This window comes from Schistocerca piceifrons, chromosome 4, assembly GCF_021461385.2.
Source record: "Schistocerca piceifrons isolate TAMUIC-IGC-003096 chromosome 4, iqSchPice1.1, whole genome shotgun sequence".
In the NCBI taxonomy this organism is placed as follows: domain Eukaryota; kingdom Metazoa; phylum Arthropoda; class Insecta; order Orthoptera; family Acrididae; genus Schistocerca; species Schistocerca piceifrons.
In genome coordinates, this window is record NC_060141.1 from 515,049,482 (window position 1) to 515,070,876 (window position 21,395).

The 21,395-nt window shown below is 39.6% G+C and overlaps 1 protein-coding gene across 1 annotated transcript in view; it reads right to left on the minus strand.

Moving 5' to 3' along the window:
- Positions 1 to 21,395, minus strand: part of LOC124795956 (odorant receptor 43a-like) — a 45,887-nt gene that overhangs the window by 13,783 nt on the left and 10,709 nt on the right. Inside the window, exon 3 of the mRNA XM_047260036.1 lies at positions 20,806 to 20,907. Coding sequence (XP_047115992.1) covers positions 20,806 to 20,907 — 102 coding nt within the window. The remainder of the gene's footprint in view (positions 1 to 20,805; positions 20,908 to 21,395) is intronic.

Genomic DNA, 21,395 nt, shown 5'->3' on the forward strand with positions numbered 1-21,395 from the left:
AATACTGAAAATGAACTTTTTACATCACTTACTCTTCTGCTTGCATACCTGGTAACTCCTGGGGTACTCTTGATGACGTTCGATGCAGGTAGGCGGCCGTGTTGTTCTGGTGGTTGCAATTGCCATTCTGTGATCCCGTTTTTAGAAATATAAGTCTGAACACTACATTGAATAGGCTGTGGACTGTCATCAATGTCATCAGAACACACGCTTTCAGACGCATTATTAGCATGGTCTTCGAACTCGGAAAGTGATCCGTCGCCTGTTGAGCTGTTTACTCATTCTTCCAACTCAGCGTCAGTCAATGATGTAACTGCCATGATGTCACAATTTAGACCGATCACAAACGACAGAGAACACAAACTGAGCAGAAACAATGAATAATTCGAACATTTGACAAGTCGTAATGACAAGTCCATTGTTGTAAACGCAGCGCCTTTGTTGACATGTTGAATGTTGAGAATAAGTATGAAGAATGAAAGCCATTACTATTATAAAATATGAGACAACCAGAAAGTATTTGACTTTAGAGCAATCATATTAATGTCTGGTCATTGTGACCCCAACACTACATGTGTAGCTCTTAAGGTTTATGACCAGATGACTTAAAATATTTTAAAAGTTTTTTAACCACATACTGCCCTTGCATTTTCAGACAAAGTCACAACATTTCAGGAAGTTATTTTGATATTTAAATAATAAGAAACGAAATTACAACCATTTCAGGTTATATAGACCCAAACAGAACAGGTCTGAGGTCCATATATATGTATATAATATTCGCCAGGCTTTTCCATCCATATGTGAAAACTTATCTCAGGAACTGCTGCAGGATTTTGAGAAAGTTTGCATTAATAGATAGATTGATTCACAGGGAAGATTTACGTGCATAATTTGTAAATATTTCCTATTAACTGGTCGAAATATGATGTACCACGCCGTGTTTTTCTATCTGAATATGAAGGCTAATCTCAGCAACTAAACTAGGGATTTTCATACGGTTTTCACTAACAGATACAATTATTAGAGGAAGGTTTATGTATGTAATTTATTACCGCTGCTCTACCCCACCACAGACAAGTCGTCTGGCCATAGATAATTAATGCTACCCTTACGAAGCCAGGGTGGCTTGCTAATACGAGGGGTGTCCATTAAGTTCCTGTCAGAGGCGAAATGGAAACCACAGTTAAATTCCCATAAAGCTTTGCACAGGTGTGTTGGGAAATGTCTCTAGTATGCCTGTCGATCGCGTCACGCTGCACTTTGGAGTTCTATGTGCACAGGAAGCACGTAAGGACGCCTAGAAAATAGTGTCCCGCGCCAAGTATGGGTGCCCGCCGAGAGATTTCGCCTGATTTCGAGCAAATTTCACAGAAGCTTTCCAGCGCACATTGTGGTATCAGACTTCTGGAAGAGCGTGTTTCACCGAGATACTGCCTAGCCACAAAGTAGCAATTTATTCAGAATTAATCTGTGACTCTGCAATGAAACATATTTCGTGGTCTACGCTCTTACTAAATGAATGATCCATTACTGTTTCAGTTACATCGATGCCTCTCTTCTACTGCCCATACTTCACACAAGTTCTCACCTTGCTGTAATAGAGGATATGTCTAAGACATTGCTTAGTTGCAGAATAAAGAGCCAAAGTCGCTCTGAAAACAATTGTTAGGATACGGCAAGATATGCAGGTGATCCATGAAGTACTGAAAGTACGAGAAAGCTACTTGCAGAATAGAACCTTTGAAGCAAACGGGAGTCGTACTCAGTGAGAGCGTTATCCGCGAAAGGTAACTAGGGTCTTGTGTCACAAAGGAAGTTATGAACCTAGCTGCAATAATAAATGGTAATACAAAATGGAATGCAAAAAATCGATTTAAAGTTGCGTTATATGACGACATTAATGCTATCTAAACGATCAAACATTTTGTCAAACCCAACTATGCTTGCCAAGCTGTACAAAGCTGTTTGACGTGTTTGTCCAGCATAGATCGTGTCTGACGTGTTTGAGAGAAATTTTGATTAAGGGGAAGTTTGGCAAGCAGGTGGACGTTATTTGTGAAAATGGTTCGCTGCACATGTTTAGTGAAAAATTGTTTTATTACATTTTATCTCATTACATCGTGAGTTCCCACAATCATGGTCAAGTATAAAAACAAAATAGCACTGACAGTTACCAAGACGGTAGATCTCTTTGAAGTCATTAGCCTGTTGTTTATTTACAGTGTTACATTAACACTTACACAATCATGATTACGGCTTCAGAGTGCCATTATCAAGTGTTTTAAGTGTTATAAATTGCCTAAGATGGCACACTGTCATAAATAAACAACAGTTTAATGGCGGTACTGACTTTAAAAGAAATGTATTATGACTGTGGCCCCGCATTTTGAAAAAATTATTAAAAAGTGTTAGAAAATGGTAGAGGCATACCATTTTTCCCAGCCATATATTACGCATGAAAAGGTTATGAACAAAATCAGTATTTTACGCATACAGTCGCATACAAGCGGAAGTGTAATGAAATAAAGGAAATCGAACTTCTTCGGTTTATCCACGGACTATGACAGCTATATGTTTCTACGTTGTGATATTTTAAAGAACTTTCTTAGAGGAACAAGTAGAAGGGAATAAATTTTCGCATACTTGTCTCCTCTTTTTCGCTAAACAAGTTATTGGACGTTTCACTGACCATCAGCAGGAAGTTGAAGTAATCATCACGTTCTGAATGTAACATTTCCATTAACACATTTTCACTTGTATATTTCACTCTCATTTTGAACCATTCCCTGGGCCGGCGTCTTGTTTTCTTCTTCTTTAAACACAATTCCAGAATCAGTGTTGTTTTTGCGCTCTTCGGTCAGGAGAGTGGCTTGATGGAACTCTCCATGCTGCCACAAATGCATTGTAGCCATTCCCACTAGGGCCAAAATACACTATACAGCTTCTTCAAAAATAAGGTCAATTATCAAGCTTTCTTCGTACGTGTAAGGGCTTATTTGACACATCCGTGGCTAGATAAGAGTGAAGCTGACAGACAAGTTTGCTCGTGTAAGAGGGCCTTAATAAGCTTTAAAAATCATTATCTATTTGAAGAAAGTTGATGTAATCATCGGGTTCTGAGGGTAATATTTACTTTAGCAGATATTCATGAGCGAATCTCTCATTTTAAGTCGTTTTTCGGACCATGGTTTAGTTTTCTTCTCTTTTCTTCTTCTTTCTACACAGCGACAAAGTCAACGCCAGCACTGGTTTGTCTAGATTTGTTGTCAAAATACCTACGAGGACGGATAGCGTCTGCTTAAAAGTGAGGTTAAACTGGTAAACGTTGTTTGAACGTCTACGGGCTTGCTTGGCAAATCCGTGGCTATGAAAGGGTAATTTTGTCAAACAATTTTGATCATTTACGAGGGCCTTTAGACAACAGCCTCCAGAACACTGGACTCTGCATCGGAGCCATTGCTTTTTCTGGCTCCCCACGTACGAGATGCATGACACCGATCTTGGCTGGAGCACGATCCAATTTGCAGATAGCTTCCAGTTCCAATAAATATTTGGTTTACAATGTTTCATACAAGCACGAACCACATTTAAAAATTTAAAATGCTGTCATATTTTACTCATTAATAGCAGTAGTACTACGTTAAAAGTTGAACAAAATGAGTCATGTTTGCAGTAGAAACTGGATGTCTTGAGGCAGCGTAACTAACAGAGCACAAATTACGCAGGATACATTCATCCAGTATTTGTGAATGAGAGCAATTAGCGAATTCCAAGAAACTTTACTCATAATTTCAAACTTTTACGAAGCTTTTTCTCTCTGTCATCGCTTCTCAAAAAAGTATATCTCTTATTACATTTTCGCTATTCATACAGTATGACTGCAGCATCAGGCATGACTTTTTAATTAATTACTTATTTAGTACAAGCTCTATTTGCAACTCATTTTGCGGACAGCATCCATATATATGACATAATGTACTTCCAGAATCATATCATTGTATGGCATATAGTTCGGGACATATGCCGTTTTATACATAGGAGTTCGATTCTTTAAAGAATTAGGGTTGGAAATTTACTGGTTTTTATTAACCAGCCAATTCAGATGAACTGTACACGTATATACCTGATACAGGGGAGAAAATAGACGTTGCTAAATTTTGTTGGTAACAGACTGTAGAATAGCTAGCGAGCCTGCTTGTATCTGCTATAGACGGAAAGTGATCGACCTAGCAAATTTTTCTCCCGTAAAATCATTTCGTACCTCCTCTATAGCACGTAAAATAACTATCTGGATGCTGTTTTTTCAGCTAAAGAATGGCATCATCCAGTGGCGGCTCATGCAAAATTTTACCAATGTGCTACCATGTGGTGGTCCATAGCCTTTTTACTTTCAAGGTTAGTAAACATAACTAAATTGAATGTACTAATTTACCGTGTATAAATTGAACTGTTTAAATATATTTAAATTTTATAATTTATGTTTTAACATTGTGAGGAATAACAGACAAGGAAATAAGGAAACGATGCAACCGGCAGCATTCGAAATCGGACATCCAAATTGCGAGCCTGTACATTTAACCACTTTGTTTTTTTTTTTTTAATGCATTTAACTACATGGCTGCCACGTCGTAACAAGAACTACCACTCAAAAATCCCTCATACTCTACGCGTTCATCTTTAGAGACCGTTTTACATTTTCCGTATGGCCCATTCGGGTGAAATATTCTAGGAACTCGAAAGGGGCATCGAACACATGCTGACAAATTGACATGCAACGGTGTTGATCACTCGGCCACAGTGCCATTACGGCAGCTACTCTTCAGAAACCCCTCAGACTCTACGTTTGCACAGTACGTTACACGCAATTTCAAAGAAAATACTGACCAGGTGCTGGTCCATTTTATTTGCACACCAGCACGCATCCGAAGAGAAATGCGTAGTTTTAGTGCGATTTTCGGCGTGCATTCAAGGACAAATAGTATTATATTAATTCACTATTTGCGTTGTGCTGTAACACATTACGAATAGCACAAGATAACTCGCTGCCACTAGCATCGCCTGCAGTTCCATGTCACGATTTATTTTTAGAGAACTGTCTCCGGGCTATAGCTTGATAACAAATAGTTAGGAATCTCTTTATGTAACCGTGTGTTCCATTTATTTCCATTCTTTCGAAACCACTTTGCGGGGTGTGGCGCAGAGTATTTCCTGCATTTCCGTCAGTTCCACTTTTTCTTGTTCGATATGTAAATAGTGCACGGAAAAAACGGTGGTCGAACACATGTGAGTCAACTATCAGTCCCTGCCTCAATTATCGACTCACTACAGGTCTCCATGCATTATGCTGCAGCTGGAACAGAATCATCTGCATCACGGAAATTATGATGTGATGCATCAGGTATTTACATACGCCTGGAACAATGTTGTTGTTATGGTCTTCAGTCCAGAGACTATTTGATGCAGGTCTCCATGCTACTTTATCCTGTGTAAGCTTATTCATCTTCGAATAACTGCTGCAACCTACATCCTTCTGAGTCTGCTTAATGTATTCATCTCTTGGTCTCCCTTTATGATTTTTACCCTCCAAGCATCCTTCCAATACTATATTGGTGATCCCCTGATGCCTCAGAACGTATCTTACCAACCGATCGCTTCTTCTAGTCAAGTTGTGCCACAAATTCCTCAGTTCTCCTCATTAGTTACGTGATCTACCCATCTAATTTTCAGCATTCGTCCGTAGCATCACATTTCCATAGCTTCTATTCTCTTTTTGTCTACACTAGCGTCCATGTTTCACTTCCATACATGGCTACACTCCATACAAGTACTTTCAGAAAAGACCTCCTAACACTTAAATCTATATTCGAAGTTAACGAATTTCTCTTCTTCAGAAACTCTTTCCTTGCCATAACCAATCTACATTTTATATCTCTCTATTCGACCATCATCAGTTATTTTGCTCCCCAAATAGCAAAACACATTTTAGTGTCTCATTTCCTAAACTAATTCCCTCAGCATCGACTTATTTAATTCGACTACATTCCATTGTCCTCGTTTTGCTTTTGTTGATGTTCATCTTATATCCTCCTTTCAAGACACTGTCCATTCCGTTCAGCTGCTCTTCCAAGTCCTTTGTGGTGTCTGACAGAATTACAGTGACATCAGCAAACCTCAAAGCTTTTATTTCTTCTCCATGGATTTTGATTCCACTCCAAATTTTCCTTTTGTTTCACTCCCAGTGTTTGATGCCGGCGCCTTCAGAATTTCAAAGAGAGTATTCTGTTTATCATTGTCAAAAGCTTTTTCTGAGTCTACAAATGCTAGAAACGTAGGTTTGCTTTTCTTAATCTACCTTGTAAGACAATTCGTGGGGCCGGTATTGTCTTGTGTATTTCAACATTTCTACGGAGTCCAAACCGATCTTCCACGAGCTTGGCCTCTACCAGTTTTTCCATTCGTTTGAAAAGAATTCATGTTAGTATTTTGCAACCATGACTTATTAAAATGATAGTTCGGTAATTTTCAGACCTGCCAACACCTGCTTTCTTTGGGATTGGAATTATTATATTATCTTGAAGTCTGAATGTGTTTAGCCTGTCAATTACATCTTGCTCTCCAGGTGGAAGTTTTGCATGACTGGCTCTCCCAAGGCTACTAGTAGTTCTAATGGAATGTTGTCTACTCCCGTAGCCTTGTTTCGACTTAGGTCTTTCAGTGCTCTGTTAAATCTTCACGCAGTAACATATCTCCCACTTCATCTTCATCTGCGTCCTCTTCCATTTCCATAATATTGCCCACAAGTATATCGCCCTTGTACAGACCCTCTATATACTTCTTCCACCTTTTTGCTTTCCCTCCGTTGTTTAGGATTGGTTTTCCATCTGAGCTCTTGATATTCATACAGGTGGTTCTCTTTTCTCTCTCCCAACTACCCTCCTTCTTCTACTGTATTTCTTTCTCCTGTTCTTGTCAACCGTTCTCTAATGATTGCTCTGAAACTCTCTACAACCTCTGGTTCTTTCAGTTTATCCAGGTCTGATGTCCTAAAAATCCCTACCTTTTTGCAATTTCTTCAATTTTAATCTACAGTTCATAACAAATAAATTGTGGTCAAGGTCCACATCTGCCCCTGGAAATGTCTTACAACTTAAAACCTGGTTCCTCAATCTCTGTCTTACCATTATACAATATATGTGAAACCTTCCACTGTCTCCAGGCCTCTTCCACGTATACAATATTCTTTCATGATTCTGAAACCAAGTGTTAGCTATGATTACGTTATGGTCTTTGTAAAATTCTACCAGGCGGCTCCCTCCTTCGTTCCTTCCCCCTCCCCCCCTCCCCACCAGTTACTATTCACCTATTACTTTTCCTTCTCTTCCTTTTCCTACTATCGAATTCCAGTCCCCTTAACTATCTGAATAATTTGTTTTATCGCGTCATACATTTCTTCAATCTCTTTATCATCTGCGGAACTAGTCGGCATATAAACTTGTACTACTGTGATAGGCGTAGGCTTCGTGTGTATCTTGGCTACAATAATGCGTTCACTATGATGTTAGGAGTAGTTTGTCCGCGTTCCCATTTTTTAATTCATTGTTATACCTACTCTTGCATTGCCGCTATTTGACATCATATCTATAAACCTGCATTCACATGACCAGAAGTCTTGTTCCTCCTGCCACCAAGCTTCACTAATTCCCTCTATATCTGACTTTAACCTAGCCATATCCCTTTTTAAATTTTTTAATGACACTATAAGGAGGGGCCCACACTGGGCGTAGGCTAGGCAGAGTATGCCAGCGCAGCGCGGAGCGGGGGAAACTGTACGACATAGCATGTGCTCACATTGAGAGATAATTCCAAAGCCACTATTTGGGCAGTATTTACTTCTCAAGCAAAGGCTTAACACTTGGATTTCGTTTCAGAGTCTGCTGAGGAAATGGAAATGTGATATTTTTGTATGACACTCCGAAACGGAAGAAATCAAAATGTAAGGCAGATTCATGAACAAGAGAAAAACTCAAGGTTAATTCTCTTAGACGTCTGAGTTTTCTGATATGAAACACGTCCTTAAAAGATTGGAGCCAATTGCACAAGGTTCACGAGATTATAATGGCCAAATATCTATCAGCAATGAAAGAAAAACTGTCTGCATCTTGAGGTAAGTTTCGCGAGCCAGCCAAACAGCTGAATCCGCTTTTGGAATACGAGCATCACGATCTCGAACTTTCAGAGAACCATTAGACATTCAAATTGGAAGTGTTGACAAAGAAGACAAGGCGACATGTGTGTCACAGAACTACTTCATAAGTACCCTAATCGTTGATAACATTACGCGTGATAAGACTAATATAATGTCTGAGAATTCATCTACTTCCATTCATTTATAACAATGGTAGGACTGCTTTCGTTGTGAGATATAAGAATATAGAGTACTTGAAAGCGGTTAGATGTGTCCTTTGGAAAACAGATAGAATTTAAAAACAATAAAATGTAGAAAAACTCTTACTCATCGTTACGAAAGTCACAAAAAAAAGATCCCTTTCAGCGCGAGTAGGATTTCCGCAACGAGGGTTCAACAGAAGCATAATTATGAATATAGATAGTTCATCCGTCCCTGGAATCGATTTTTGTCTGCCATCGATACCGGCAGTGGCATGATACTGGTCCCCGTAATTTCAAGATTTTTGAGAGAGCTTTAATTTTAAGTTTTATGTTCAAACGTTTTTTGTAATTTCGATTTCGCTATTGTAATTTTTGATTAATTTCATTCATTTGGTAGTCATATTAACACGCTATGCTAAGTAGGAATTGCAGATGCATTGAATTCGCCCGCACTCGTCCCTGTTGAAATTACTGGTTTGATTTGACGGAAGTCGCTTGTGATGCAAATAGTACAACCAATAGTAAGACTGTTGTTGTTACGTAATGTCGAATTGTTCTGTGGAACTCTTCGATGGCTATTTTATGGGATATCGGGAAGTCATCCCAAATAAAGGAAGGGCGGTATTACTTTCCTTGGAAGCATTGGAGATGCCGTACGTGTCGTAGGAATAGACCGTCAGCGCGGTAGCCGGGTGACCTTACGCCTATCACCGCTAGATGCCAAAGGCTCAGACAGTTAGCACGAAGTACTTCTCAATTATATACACAAACCTTGCTCGTGAATCACTCCATTTATTACTGAAAACCAGATCAAAAGCCCTACAGTAGTTCCCAAGGGTTTTGAAACATTACAGATGCATTATTTCCTATACTTGTACTGCGAAACCTTGCTTCTTCCCAAATTTCATGATTCTACGTCAACGGGAAGTTCCCTATAGGCTTTGAAGAGTGAGTTTACAAGTATCAAAATATGTGACATATATGGCCGATCTTTTGACTACATTGACGTAGAGTCTTCAATTTTTTACGCCGTCAAGGAACCATCGACCTTAGAATGTGGCACAAACTTCAACTTGATAGTCTACCTGTTCCTGAGAGAGAAAAAAAAGGTTTTAACCGATAGACAAACAGACAGACAGATGGATAACAAATGACAAAAAATATTTTTTTCTTGTGATATAATTACAAATCAAAAATTTTAGGATATTTTTCCTTACTTGCACTGTGAAACGTTGCTTCTTGTCAAATTTCATGATTATAGGTCAGTGGAAAGTACTCTACAATTTGTAGTAACTGAGTTTGCAGCCGTCAAAATATGTGACATAAGTGACCGTATTTTTCGCTTTCATTGACTTAGGAGCTTAAACGTTTTTCATCGCCAAGGGACCCAGGATCATAGTATGTGACATAAATTTCAGCTTCATACGTCGGAACGTTCCTGAGGAAAAGGGGTCTCAACAGACGGACTCAAGGACAGACAGACGGATGGAAAGACAACAAAGTGGTCCTGTAAGGGATCCGTTTTCAACGACTGAAGCACGGAACCCCAAAAACAAAGTATCCCTTCTACAGCTATAGCCTGATATCTCACGACAGCGAAACATTTTAATGTTACACGTGATCAATTTGAATTAAACATGAATCAATAAGTGGCATACAGGGTGAACATTAAGAAAACCGACAAACTGCAGGGACGGATTCCTGACTGGAATTGAAGGGAAAAAAGTCCTATAAACATGTCTTCGGAAATGCATCGTTGCCACGGTAGATGGCGCTGACGAATGAAAGTTTCTCTGACGATGTACCGTGTGTTATTCCTGTTTTGCAGGCTCTGTGCGTACACCAGATTGGAGGACCGCGTTCTGCCTCTCGACCGTTTCCACCTGCTTGACCGTACACAAAAACCCTCTCGGCTTGTTTCAGTCATGAATACCGGACCATTCTGCTGCTTGCATTACGTTGCGACAGTAAGACAGTCTGAAACACACAAGGAACACACGACACGTGGTCAGAGGAACTTTCATTCGTCAACGACGTCTACCGGGCAAAGATTCGTTTCCGGAGACAAGTTCACAGGATTTTTTTTCCATTTCCAATAAGGAATCCGTCAATGCAATTTGTCGGCTTAATTGATGTTCGCCCAGTATAAACAAAGCAGACAGAATTGATTATACAAAAATTCCACTGTTTGAAAATATTTACTGTTTGTACATTCAGTTCTGTGCAGTCCTCTTCTCAAGTGTATGTATCTTATGACAGGTTTCAACTAGAGGCTCCCCATCGTATCCTGTTCTGAGCATCTTGATTCATATGTCTGTATATTCCTCCTCTTCTAATATCATCCATCATTCCAATTCTCTTCGTATGCCTTCCTCTCATTTCGTTCAGTTTTCTCTCTATAGTTCTTTGATCCAGTGAAGTTCTACGCAGTAGTCGTCCCAACCAACAAGATGTTTATTTCTTTTTCACAACACTTCCCGTAATCTTCTTTCTTTCTCTATTTTCCTCAATACTTTTTCATTCTTAAATCCGTCACGCCACTTCACTTTAGGCATTCTTGGCGATAATCACATCTGCTTTCTGAACATATTTTTTTTCTTTCTTCTTAACTGTCCATGATTCACTGGTGTATGTCTTAGCAAATCTTTTCTCTGCTCCATTCTTAAAATGATCTCTTTCTCATAGGTATCGTCCTCCTTATATATTGTACAACTTCCATTCCGTGTCATTAAACTTGCCAGGAACAGAAAGGATTTCATTTGTTCTAGATTTTCCCCTCTAGGAAGATATGAACTGTAACTTACTTCTTGCTTATTCCCATCATTTTTGTCTTTCTATGTTTATCTTCATTCCATACCCCTTGCCCCTTATTACAATACGTCTTCTGCAGCTTCTTTTCTGATTCTGACAGCACTGCTTGATCATCCGGATATGTCATAGTCTTTATCCTTTCTCCTCCAATTACAATGTCTCTTGCATCCTCTATGGCCTTACCTATCAGTTCTTCTCCGTACTCGTTGAATGGCTTTGGTGTCAGTGAGCATCCTATTGTCTTATACCTCTTCCACTGCTCATCTCTTGTGTCCCCTCATTTGTATTCGAATTGTTACCTGTAGTTTTGTATACAACTGTTTTATTAACGTTCTATCTTTCCTGCCTGACCCTCATCTTTTAAAATTCTCAGTGCTGTACTGCATTTAATTTAATCGAAAGCCCTCTCCCAGTCGATAAAAGAAGTATACACCTCCTCGTTCATGATCATCTTTCTTTAACCAATCATCCTCAGGTAATATTGAGCATTTCTTGTGCGTTTAACCTTTCTGAACTCGAAATGCTCTTCCCGGGCATTCTCCTCAATTTTCCTTTCAATTTTCCTTATTATGACTCTTGTTACAGCCTTTGTAACATATCTGGTACAACTAGTTGTTCTATGATCTTTGCATTCTTTGGCATTGCATTTTTAGGTAAAGATACTACAACGGTCTTAAGTAGATCTTGAGGCCAAATTCCTCCTGTGTCATAAATTCGGTTTCTTATCTTAATCAGTCTGGCTATTGAATTTGGGCCTAAGACTTACATTGCCTCAGATGGTATTTAGTCACAGTGTAATGCTTTCATCCCTGGAGATCCTGAATTACTCTCTCCAATTCCTACTTCAGTAGCTTAGGAACTTGGCCTTCTTCGTTTTGTTCCTCTTCATCTTCCAAAATCAGTTTGGTATCAGCCTGTGAATCATATAATTCTTTCACATAATCAGAGTTGACGTGGAGTTAGTAAGGCCCCTTGTGGAGGGCAACCAATATTTGGCACATATCACCCCCCTCCCCCCCCCCCCCTCTAGGAGGGGGAGGGGGGCAATGGTCGACAGTTTACAGATTGACTGTCATCAGTCCTCGAACATGACGACTGCCAGTACCCTGAACGCATGATGTTATTCTGCCTCTTAAATTTAGAACGCTGCTGGACTGTGGGCACCATCGCAAGTCTCACGGAAATGGGAAGAGGACCGACTCGAGTCTACTGGCTGCAACACATGCCAGGATGTTCCATGTTTTGTCTTGGACACTAGTGCGTCATTTTCTCACATAGTCTACCATGGCGCCATTACTAAAAGCGTGATATAAAATTGGTACACGGTGCAGGTAACGCTACTGGGCCGCTTAAGAGGCAGTGAGCGGTGGAGAACAACGGCAGATATGACTGGTGCCAGAACATCATTGGCTTGTCACTAGTATCGTCAGACGCACGCATGCCAAGCAATACTAGTAGTTAATCTAACGACATGCTACACCATCAAAACGTAGTTATTGCTATAAAGACAGTCAGTGCAACCACACACGGAATTTCGATTGTTATGTAGCTTAGAGGTGATGACCACTCGCACGTCGTAAGTGGCCAGGACGCATGTGAGTTCGGTTACTGGTGGGAGATTTCATTAGATTTCATTGATCGATAGCACGAGAGAGATGCAGGCGACACTTAGCGCTGTTGGACACTAGAAAAGGCACTTAAGTGGGTAAACTTTTCGCCTGGCCTCACACAACACATTGAAGGACTTTACAGACAACACAAATTGAGCATGTGTCATCTCAGTTTACACCCAGCAAATCATGTTGCGTCGTTGGTCTTTTGAATTTCAGTGTGACGAATTCATAGAGAAGCTTCATGACAATCTGCAATCAAATGCCAAGAAATTTCCAAATTTTATACGGATGATGAGGCATTCAAGCTGGAGGGGCAAATTTCTTATAAGTATTATTGCTCTCTGTACAGTTCCTCTGCCTGCGTAGCATTTCGCCAACTTTCAACAACAACAACAACAACAACAAAAGAAACGTTATGTCGATGCAGTTTGTAGGAAGGACAGTCTTTACTGTATGCCTATTCTATACAACAGTATTTAAACGGACTAAACTACAGTACGAAATGTACTCGTACATAAGAAAACAGTATTGCAATAACTGTTCTGCTAACTTACATTCCCCATAGATGAGAAGCATTGCTGCCTTCTCTTCTTTGGTGTACATTCTACTCACACAACTCTTCAACTGGCGATGGTTGACGGAATGACGGGTGTGCATTCTGCTTGTGTTTACATTTGTCCTCTGTCAACGTCAGCACGTGGATGTGTTCCATTACCCCGAGTACCTGCACTACGCGCTGGGAGCGTCAACGTCAGTGCTGTATTATGTAATTAATAACGTTGTGTTTCAGTGAATGGTACACTGTGATACTTTTTGATTAGGTCTTTAGGAGAGGAAATGAATTACCGAATAAAAAAATACAGGGTGCCATTTTAAAAAGTCATACCGCTGTTAATATCTTTGTAAAAAACAAAGCTACAACGAAGGCAATCATGCTGATTGATGTCCCCCTGACGGCTAAGGAACATTTGCTTGAAACATTTTGTAATTTTCATCATGGTAACCAGTTATTTAGGTTGGTCAAGATAAATGGGACACTCTGTATATTACATGTATTAAAATATGTAGTCCATGTCTGTCTGAACGTTTATTATAGTATTGTATAAAAATTTGAAGCAGATCCGTCAGGGACTTTTCCAGTTTTTTGCTAACTATCTTTCCCTTTATGTAGTATATACATTTATATTCCATATACAGGGTGTTACAAAAAGGTACCACCAAACTTTCAGGAAACATTCCTCACACACAAAGAAAGAAAATATATTATTTGGACATGTGTCTGGAAACGCTTACTTTCCATGTTAGAGCTCATTTTATTACTTCTCTTCAAATCACATTAATCATGGAATGGAAACACACAGCAACAGAACGTACCAGCGTGACTTCAAACACTTTGTTACAGGAAATGTTCAAAATGTCCTCCGTTAGCGAGGATACATGCATCCACCCTCCGTCACATGGAATCCCTGATGCAGCCCTGGAGAATGGCGTATTGTATCACAGCCGTCCACAATACGAGCACGAAGAGTCTCTACATTTGGTACCGGGGTTGCGTAGACAAGAGCTTTCAAATGCCCCAACAAATGAAAGTCAAGAGGGTTGAGGTCAGGAGAGCGTGGAGGCCATGGAATTGGTCCGCCTGTACCAATCCATCGGTCACCGAATGTGTTGCTGAGAAGCGTACGAACACTTCGACTGAAATGTGCAGGAACTCCATCGTGCATGAACCACATGTTGTGTCGTACTTGTAAAGGCACATATTCTAGCAGCACAGGTAGAGTATCCCGTATGAAATCATGATAACGTGCTCCATTGAGCGTAGGTGGAAGAAACTAAAATGAGCTCTAACATGGAAATTAAGCGTTTCCGGACACATGTCCACATAACATCTTTTCTTTATTTGTGTGTGAGGAATGTTTCCTGAAAGTTTGGCCGTATCTTTTTGTAACACCCTGTGTATTAGAATAATAGATAGCCTATGTCTGTTGTACATTTATGATATCACTCTGAAAAAGAATGAGAAAAACGGCCAAGGACACTTCTAACGTATTTCTTCAATTATCCAAGGTTTCTTTACAGTTACCTTCGTAGTATTTATCTTTGTTTTTCCAAATCTGTGATATCTTTTTAGAGATGTCTAGTCCCCTTCAGCTGAACTGCTCACTGTGTTATTATCACAGACCTACATCTTTTGGAATCTTCCAATTGGCCTCAGGCTTCCTCAGCACTTCAGTGCCCACTTCCTTCTACACTATTTCTTCTGAGCGATTCACTTAAACTTCAGACCACGCTTCAACATTACTAATTTGTGATCTGAGTCTTCATCTTCATCTGGGTACGCCTTAAAAATCAATACTGCTTTCGGAATCTCTGCCTGACCATCATGCAGTACATCTGGAATCTTTCCTTGTCTCTGAGTCTTTTCCAAGTACACCTTCTTCCCTTGTGATTACTGAACAGAGTATTAGCTATTACCATCGGGAAATTAATTGTAGAACTCAATTAGTCTTCCTCCTTTCTCATTCCTACTGCCAAGCCCATATTCTCCTGCAACCCTTTCTACTGTTTCTTCAACAGGAACCGCGTTCCAATTCACCAAGATTATTAGATTTTCAGTTCCCTTTACATAATGAATTACTTTTCAGTATCCTCATATCCTTTCTCTATCTCTTCATCTTCTGTTTGCGACGAGCGCAGGTATACCTAAACCATCGCTGTAGATGTTGCTTTGCTGTCGCATCTGATGAGAACCACCCTATCACTGAACTGTTCAAAGTAGCTCATCTGTGTCCTACGTTCCTATACATAATGAATCCTACACAAGTTATATCATTTTCTGCTGTTGTTGATATTATCTTATATTCGTCTGACCAGAAATCTCTGTCTTCCTTCAATTTCACTTTTCTGCCTCCCACTATATCTAGATTGAGCCTTAACATTTCCCTTTTTAAGATTTTCTAGCTTTCCTCAGTCTTCTGACGAGTCATACTTCAGCTCCTAGAATGTTATCCCTTTGTTCTTTATTTTATCTTTACAGCATGGTGGCCTGCTTTTACTTCCTTATTTCTAGATAATAGGAATATAAGAACCTTCAACATCGCACCGCGTCAGCAATCGTTGGTTAATATATTAAAAATCTAGAAACCCGCCTCGATTGCGAAAAAAGCACCTAGTGTTAACCTAGGTTTCGGCGTAGATAACTACACCACCTTCAGAACAATAAAACCCACAAGTGCCTAAGAAGACCTTTGTCAATGATTAAAAGAACACCATGGCTATACATTTATGAACGAAAAAAAGGAAAACACAAACAGTACATATGTACAAAGTCAAAACCACTACTTAACTTAATGGTGTACGCTCCACTTCACATCGGCCTATGTTCGATGGGCCATGACCCGCCATAAACTGCATCTACAAATGGTCGAAAACTTTCACGCCCATGGGTTTTATTGTTCTGAAGAAGGTGTAGTTAGCTACGCCGAAACCTAGGTTAACACTAGTTGCTTTTTTCGCAATCGAGGCGGGTTTCTAGTTTTTTAATATAATGGGAATACCTTACCTTTAGGTCACTACCACCTGAAACTGAACGATTACGAGAGACATTATTGCGTACTAGTGAATCCGGCAATATATCGCAATTGCTAAATCTGTATTGGAACTGGATATACGTCCCAATGTCCCCCCCCTCCGTCACACTGTCCGTCACCTCTGTCTCCTATCTGCGCCCATCACCTTCTCCCTTCTCTCTCTCTCTCTCTCTCTCTCTCTCTCTCTCTCTCCCTCTCTTGTTGTCGATCTCCTCCTTCCGAATTTCTGTGTCCAAATCCTCCCCCCTCCCCCCCCCCCCTGGCTCATCTCCTCTTTCCCCCTTTATCTGACCTTGTTTATTAATATTGGCAACAAAACATGATTGGGACCCCAAATCGCTTAAAATGAATGGGTAAATCGTTAGCAACCTCTGGTGTACAGGATATGAGAGAGAGCTCTCCAGCTGCTGAATTAGGGTATTTCCCGTAGTTTCAGAGTTTCATTCGGTAAACAGGTAGGATTTCAAAGCTTCGGACGATTCAGATTCCGTAGGCATACTCTAATCATAAACCAATGAGACACCACTGCCTATTTTTTTTTTTTTGTTAAAACTGATTGCAAGAAAGAAAACGTAACACATTGTAGTCTAGACAGAAGGATTGTATATGGGAGAAACAATTTGTCTTATTGTTTAAATGCCCTGCTAGTTTTGTTACAACGACTGCTATATAGAGAGACAAACCGTACAATTTCATAGAACAATACAGAATTTTCTTTCTCGCAGTCAGTTTCAACAGAAAACCTTTATAATATTGATTAAATTTTTGTGACAGTGATGGAAATATAAACGCAATTCGTTCATTCTCTTGTTATAGTGGGAACCTACGTAAAAGTGGAACTATGACAGGACTGTGCCAAACTTTTTGTTGAATAGGTGAAATACATTCCGAGATCTTGTCAAAATCAGTCCGAAACGCTTGTTAGTGTCTTGCATGGTAGCATTTGCTGAGAAATAATTATAAAGAACAAGACTGTTATATTGCGTCGTTTTCCAAGTTAATTAGCATTGACATTCGCTAATCAAACCCTTGCGCGTGTAAATTCAAGGGGCCCATTCAATTGACGGTGTGGCCGAACGTTTGGTTTTCTAAAACGGAGCAAGAGAACGATACAGAAAGTGGATTTGAAGGTTCGTTTGGTTTCCTAAAAGGGCGCAAGAGAGCAATACAAGAAGTGCACTTGGGACGGTAGGAAGGATCGAATCTGAGCCAAAAGCTCAGCAGTCTCGTGCGCTATCGTCTATATTCGCACAGGGTTGAGTCATAAGAATGTTGGTTTTACATCTGCCGACTCCACATCGTAGCCTAACGTGCGTTTTCCACGTCATCCAGCCTTCTTCATGACGGGGAAGAAAGTTATCACATGGTGCCATTAATTCTAGTTTGCGGTCTCTGTTACGCCAAGAATTTAGTCTGAGTGTTGAAGGTTGTTCCGTAATGTTTTCCGTAGTATGGAGGAAACTTCATCTTGACTTCAATTGGGAAGTGCCTGGAGAGGACCCATAAAGGCGATGGACCTCTCTGATGTCCGGGGATGGGCTACTGCTACACATTAGATCTTTTGGAATGGAGTTGATGTCATGCAGCCTGCAATGAATCTGCAAGTCTCGTTTAAGGCGAAGTCTTACCTATCTGCCATAACTGGAACTGTACCAGATAGGACAGGAAAATTCTCGTGCAGAGTAATTGAGGTGTAACGCATACATTCTCAGAACACAAGGCTGTGACCCTTAAATTGTACCAGCTCGTTTCCGGTGGATGTTGTTTCTTGCTGATGCCTTTCTTTTGGTGTTAAAGCATTGGGTTTTGTAAATTAGGGTTCGATAAAAGATGACGTTAGGGCTGTGTTCTAACTGGGTATCTTCCCAGGTGTATTGAATGTGTATGTTTACCATGTGTAGTGTTGCCAATTGTTATAGTGTGTTTATCCTTAGTCTAAAGAAAAATCCCCCAAACAATACAACCACTACTGTGCACACACAAACACAAAACAATAACACTCATAACATGACTAAGAGAAAGAAATGGTACAGTGTGAAATAGAAACACAAATTAACACTCAGTGGAGCAAATATGCTAGGAAACTAGGATTACAGACCGTTTACAGAACAAGAAACATGCTCCGGTCATATTTACAAACAGCAACCGAAAACCAAATAAAGTTGATGGAGTAGGTATTACAAGTTGGAGGTTCAAAAACGCAAATCATAGTATCTATCAATGACTGGAAGAAATTTCAAAACTAGGTATAAGGAACATACATGAAGATGGAAGTATCAAAATCTCCATTCTACCTTCACTTAACACTTGATAAAACTTGAGCATGAAGCATCTAACCTGGAACAGGACATAAAAGTTGTTTGTTGGAGTGAACGATTACAACAAAAAACTCCTAACATTACAGGAATACAATGAGCCCTGGCAATGAACAAGAAAGTAATTGCTGACCAAGTCATTATAAACCATCACTTGTTTATCATGTTAGCCACTAAAACATACAACATAAACAGATAAAATAATAATTTAATATCTCTCGACTCTTGTCCCTCTCTCTCTCTCTCTCTCTCTCTCTCTCTCTCTCTCTCTCTCTCACACACACACACACACACACACACACACACGAAATATCTACTCCATCACAACAGCACACAAAGAATAACACACACACTCAGATGACACCCACCCACACGTAACAGCACTCGCACATACATGACAAATGAACAAATATCATGCTACACATTAGCACAACAACAGGCACAAAAGACAAATGATAAACACACAATGACAGTTGGCAACACTACTCACTATAAACACACACATTCAATACACAGTGGAAAGTAGAAACGAAATTTTAAAATAAATGTGGTCGAAAAAACGCCGAAAATCGACCAGATGCAGTATGCAGAGCAACTAAACACACCTCCAGAACGACGCACGTGGATTGTAAGTAACACCAAAAGATAATTTAACCTCACGAAACTGTGCTGCAAAAGTTGTTTCTAGGCTGATAAAACAATACAACAACGAGGGAAAACTTAACATAGTAAAATCTTTGTTAAACACTATGGAATGTAAGACAAACGTGTATTACAGGCCACAGAAGATGCTTCACAAATAAAAGAAATGAAACGCATATGGCAGAAAACAAACTGCCTTTCATTTAGTTGCAAAGACAGAACACACTTCCATGAATTTTAAACATACATTTGAAGGAAGTAAAGAACATACATCGCTGCAATAGTATTAAAAATTTTTAATGATGGTGAACTGAGTAATATGCAATGTTTCTTGTTGTTTAAGAGCAGATGATTCCATGATAACATCATTTCTCGCTCAGTCTGTGCTCATAACATCTGAAGATTTGTATGAATACGCCTTTACAGTAGTGAAGAATGACCTTACACTTGGGAAAGTCTGATGCTTTCAATCAGGAATATGGTAAATGGATTTAATCACACTGCTTTCACAGATACAGGTTAAGTACATCTGTAAGGGGAATTTTAAAATTTTATTGTTGTTTGGTCTAGATAAATAACCCATTTAAATTCTGTGTATATTCTATCTCTACTTACTGCATGTATAAACAAAATGCAAACAACTTGTAATTTTCAGTGTTTGAATGTGTGGGATGTAGTGCATAAATTGTATGACGAGTTTGATAAGTGATGATAAAGAGTTTGAAAGTATTACGTCAGTTAGTAGGATAAAATTAATTAATGATTCGTTTTATTTGCGGAAAGCGGCGTGTAATTACTTACGAAAACTGTGAACGAAACAGCGTCGTCGTTGTTGATCAGTAACTTCCGTTGGGAGAACAAACTCGTATTACTACTGGAACGCTTATTATGAGGCTTCCCTGAACGGTGAGAACGTTTTAGATTAATTGGGAAATGCAATGTAGCAGTGGAAACTTCAATATAAAAGTGGAATAAGCTTAACTGTTAATACATGCGTGTTGCGCCTAGGCATTGTTAGGAAGTGTGTTAAACTCAATTAGTCAATAACATGAAGTAATATGATTTGCACTGTTATTCTTTTAAAGAGGCAATTTACCATTCATAACATTTGTAAAGTAAGAAACAGCTGCTTATATTAGACAACATTGTCAGGTTCAGTTAGCAATGAAGCAATTTGTTGCAGTAAGGCATCCAAAATCTTAAACTTTTTAATTTCCTGCCACCAACATCTTGCATTTTGGGAATTTCCTGCCACCGTCATATTGGATGTTTCGGTGACTGCAGCGCCAAATAGCGACAGGTATGGGAAACTTTGCATAGGCATTCTGTTCTAGGTCATCTTCAACACTGACTTTCACCTCTTATTTTAGTGGCACCGGCTGTCGTACATTTAAATTGTTTGAACCTCGAAAGAGAGGATGAAACGCAAGTGATTGGCCTCACCTGTTCCCGCACGCTGTGAGCCCCGAGGCAGTAGAGCAGCAACTGCGTACTGACTGCAGGTGCGCTCACCAAAATCTTCAGCAGGGATCCACTTTCAGCGCTCTGTGAACAAATCACGTTTCCATCACTTTTTCTTCGTATGTCATTCTGTCAACAAGCTTCACAACGCACAAAAAGGATACAGATAGCTAAAAATATGGAAAATGAAAGTGAAAATCGGTAAGCGTATAAAACAATATTTCTTAAATTAGCTACGACGTTTAGTCATAAATCATTGATCATCAACACTAAAAAATGAAATTGCGTAATTAATTTTTTGTTTGTCTGCAAGTATGTCTACAGTCTCGGTACACATTAAAATAGTTACGCCACAATACTGTATTACGCCGCTAGATGAGCTAAAGCAGCTCACTAATAAAGTGCAGTGTCGTACAGCAGTTTATTTTTCAGCATTTGAAGAACAACGCTGCAGCAGTCCACGCTGAGGTGGTCGGAGTGCACAATAACAATGTACCATCATGTGATACGGTGATCAGGTGGTGCAGACCCCTATACTCTGCTCAAACATCTCTGAATGATGAAGAACGAAG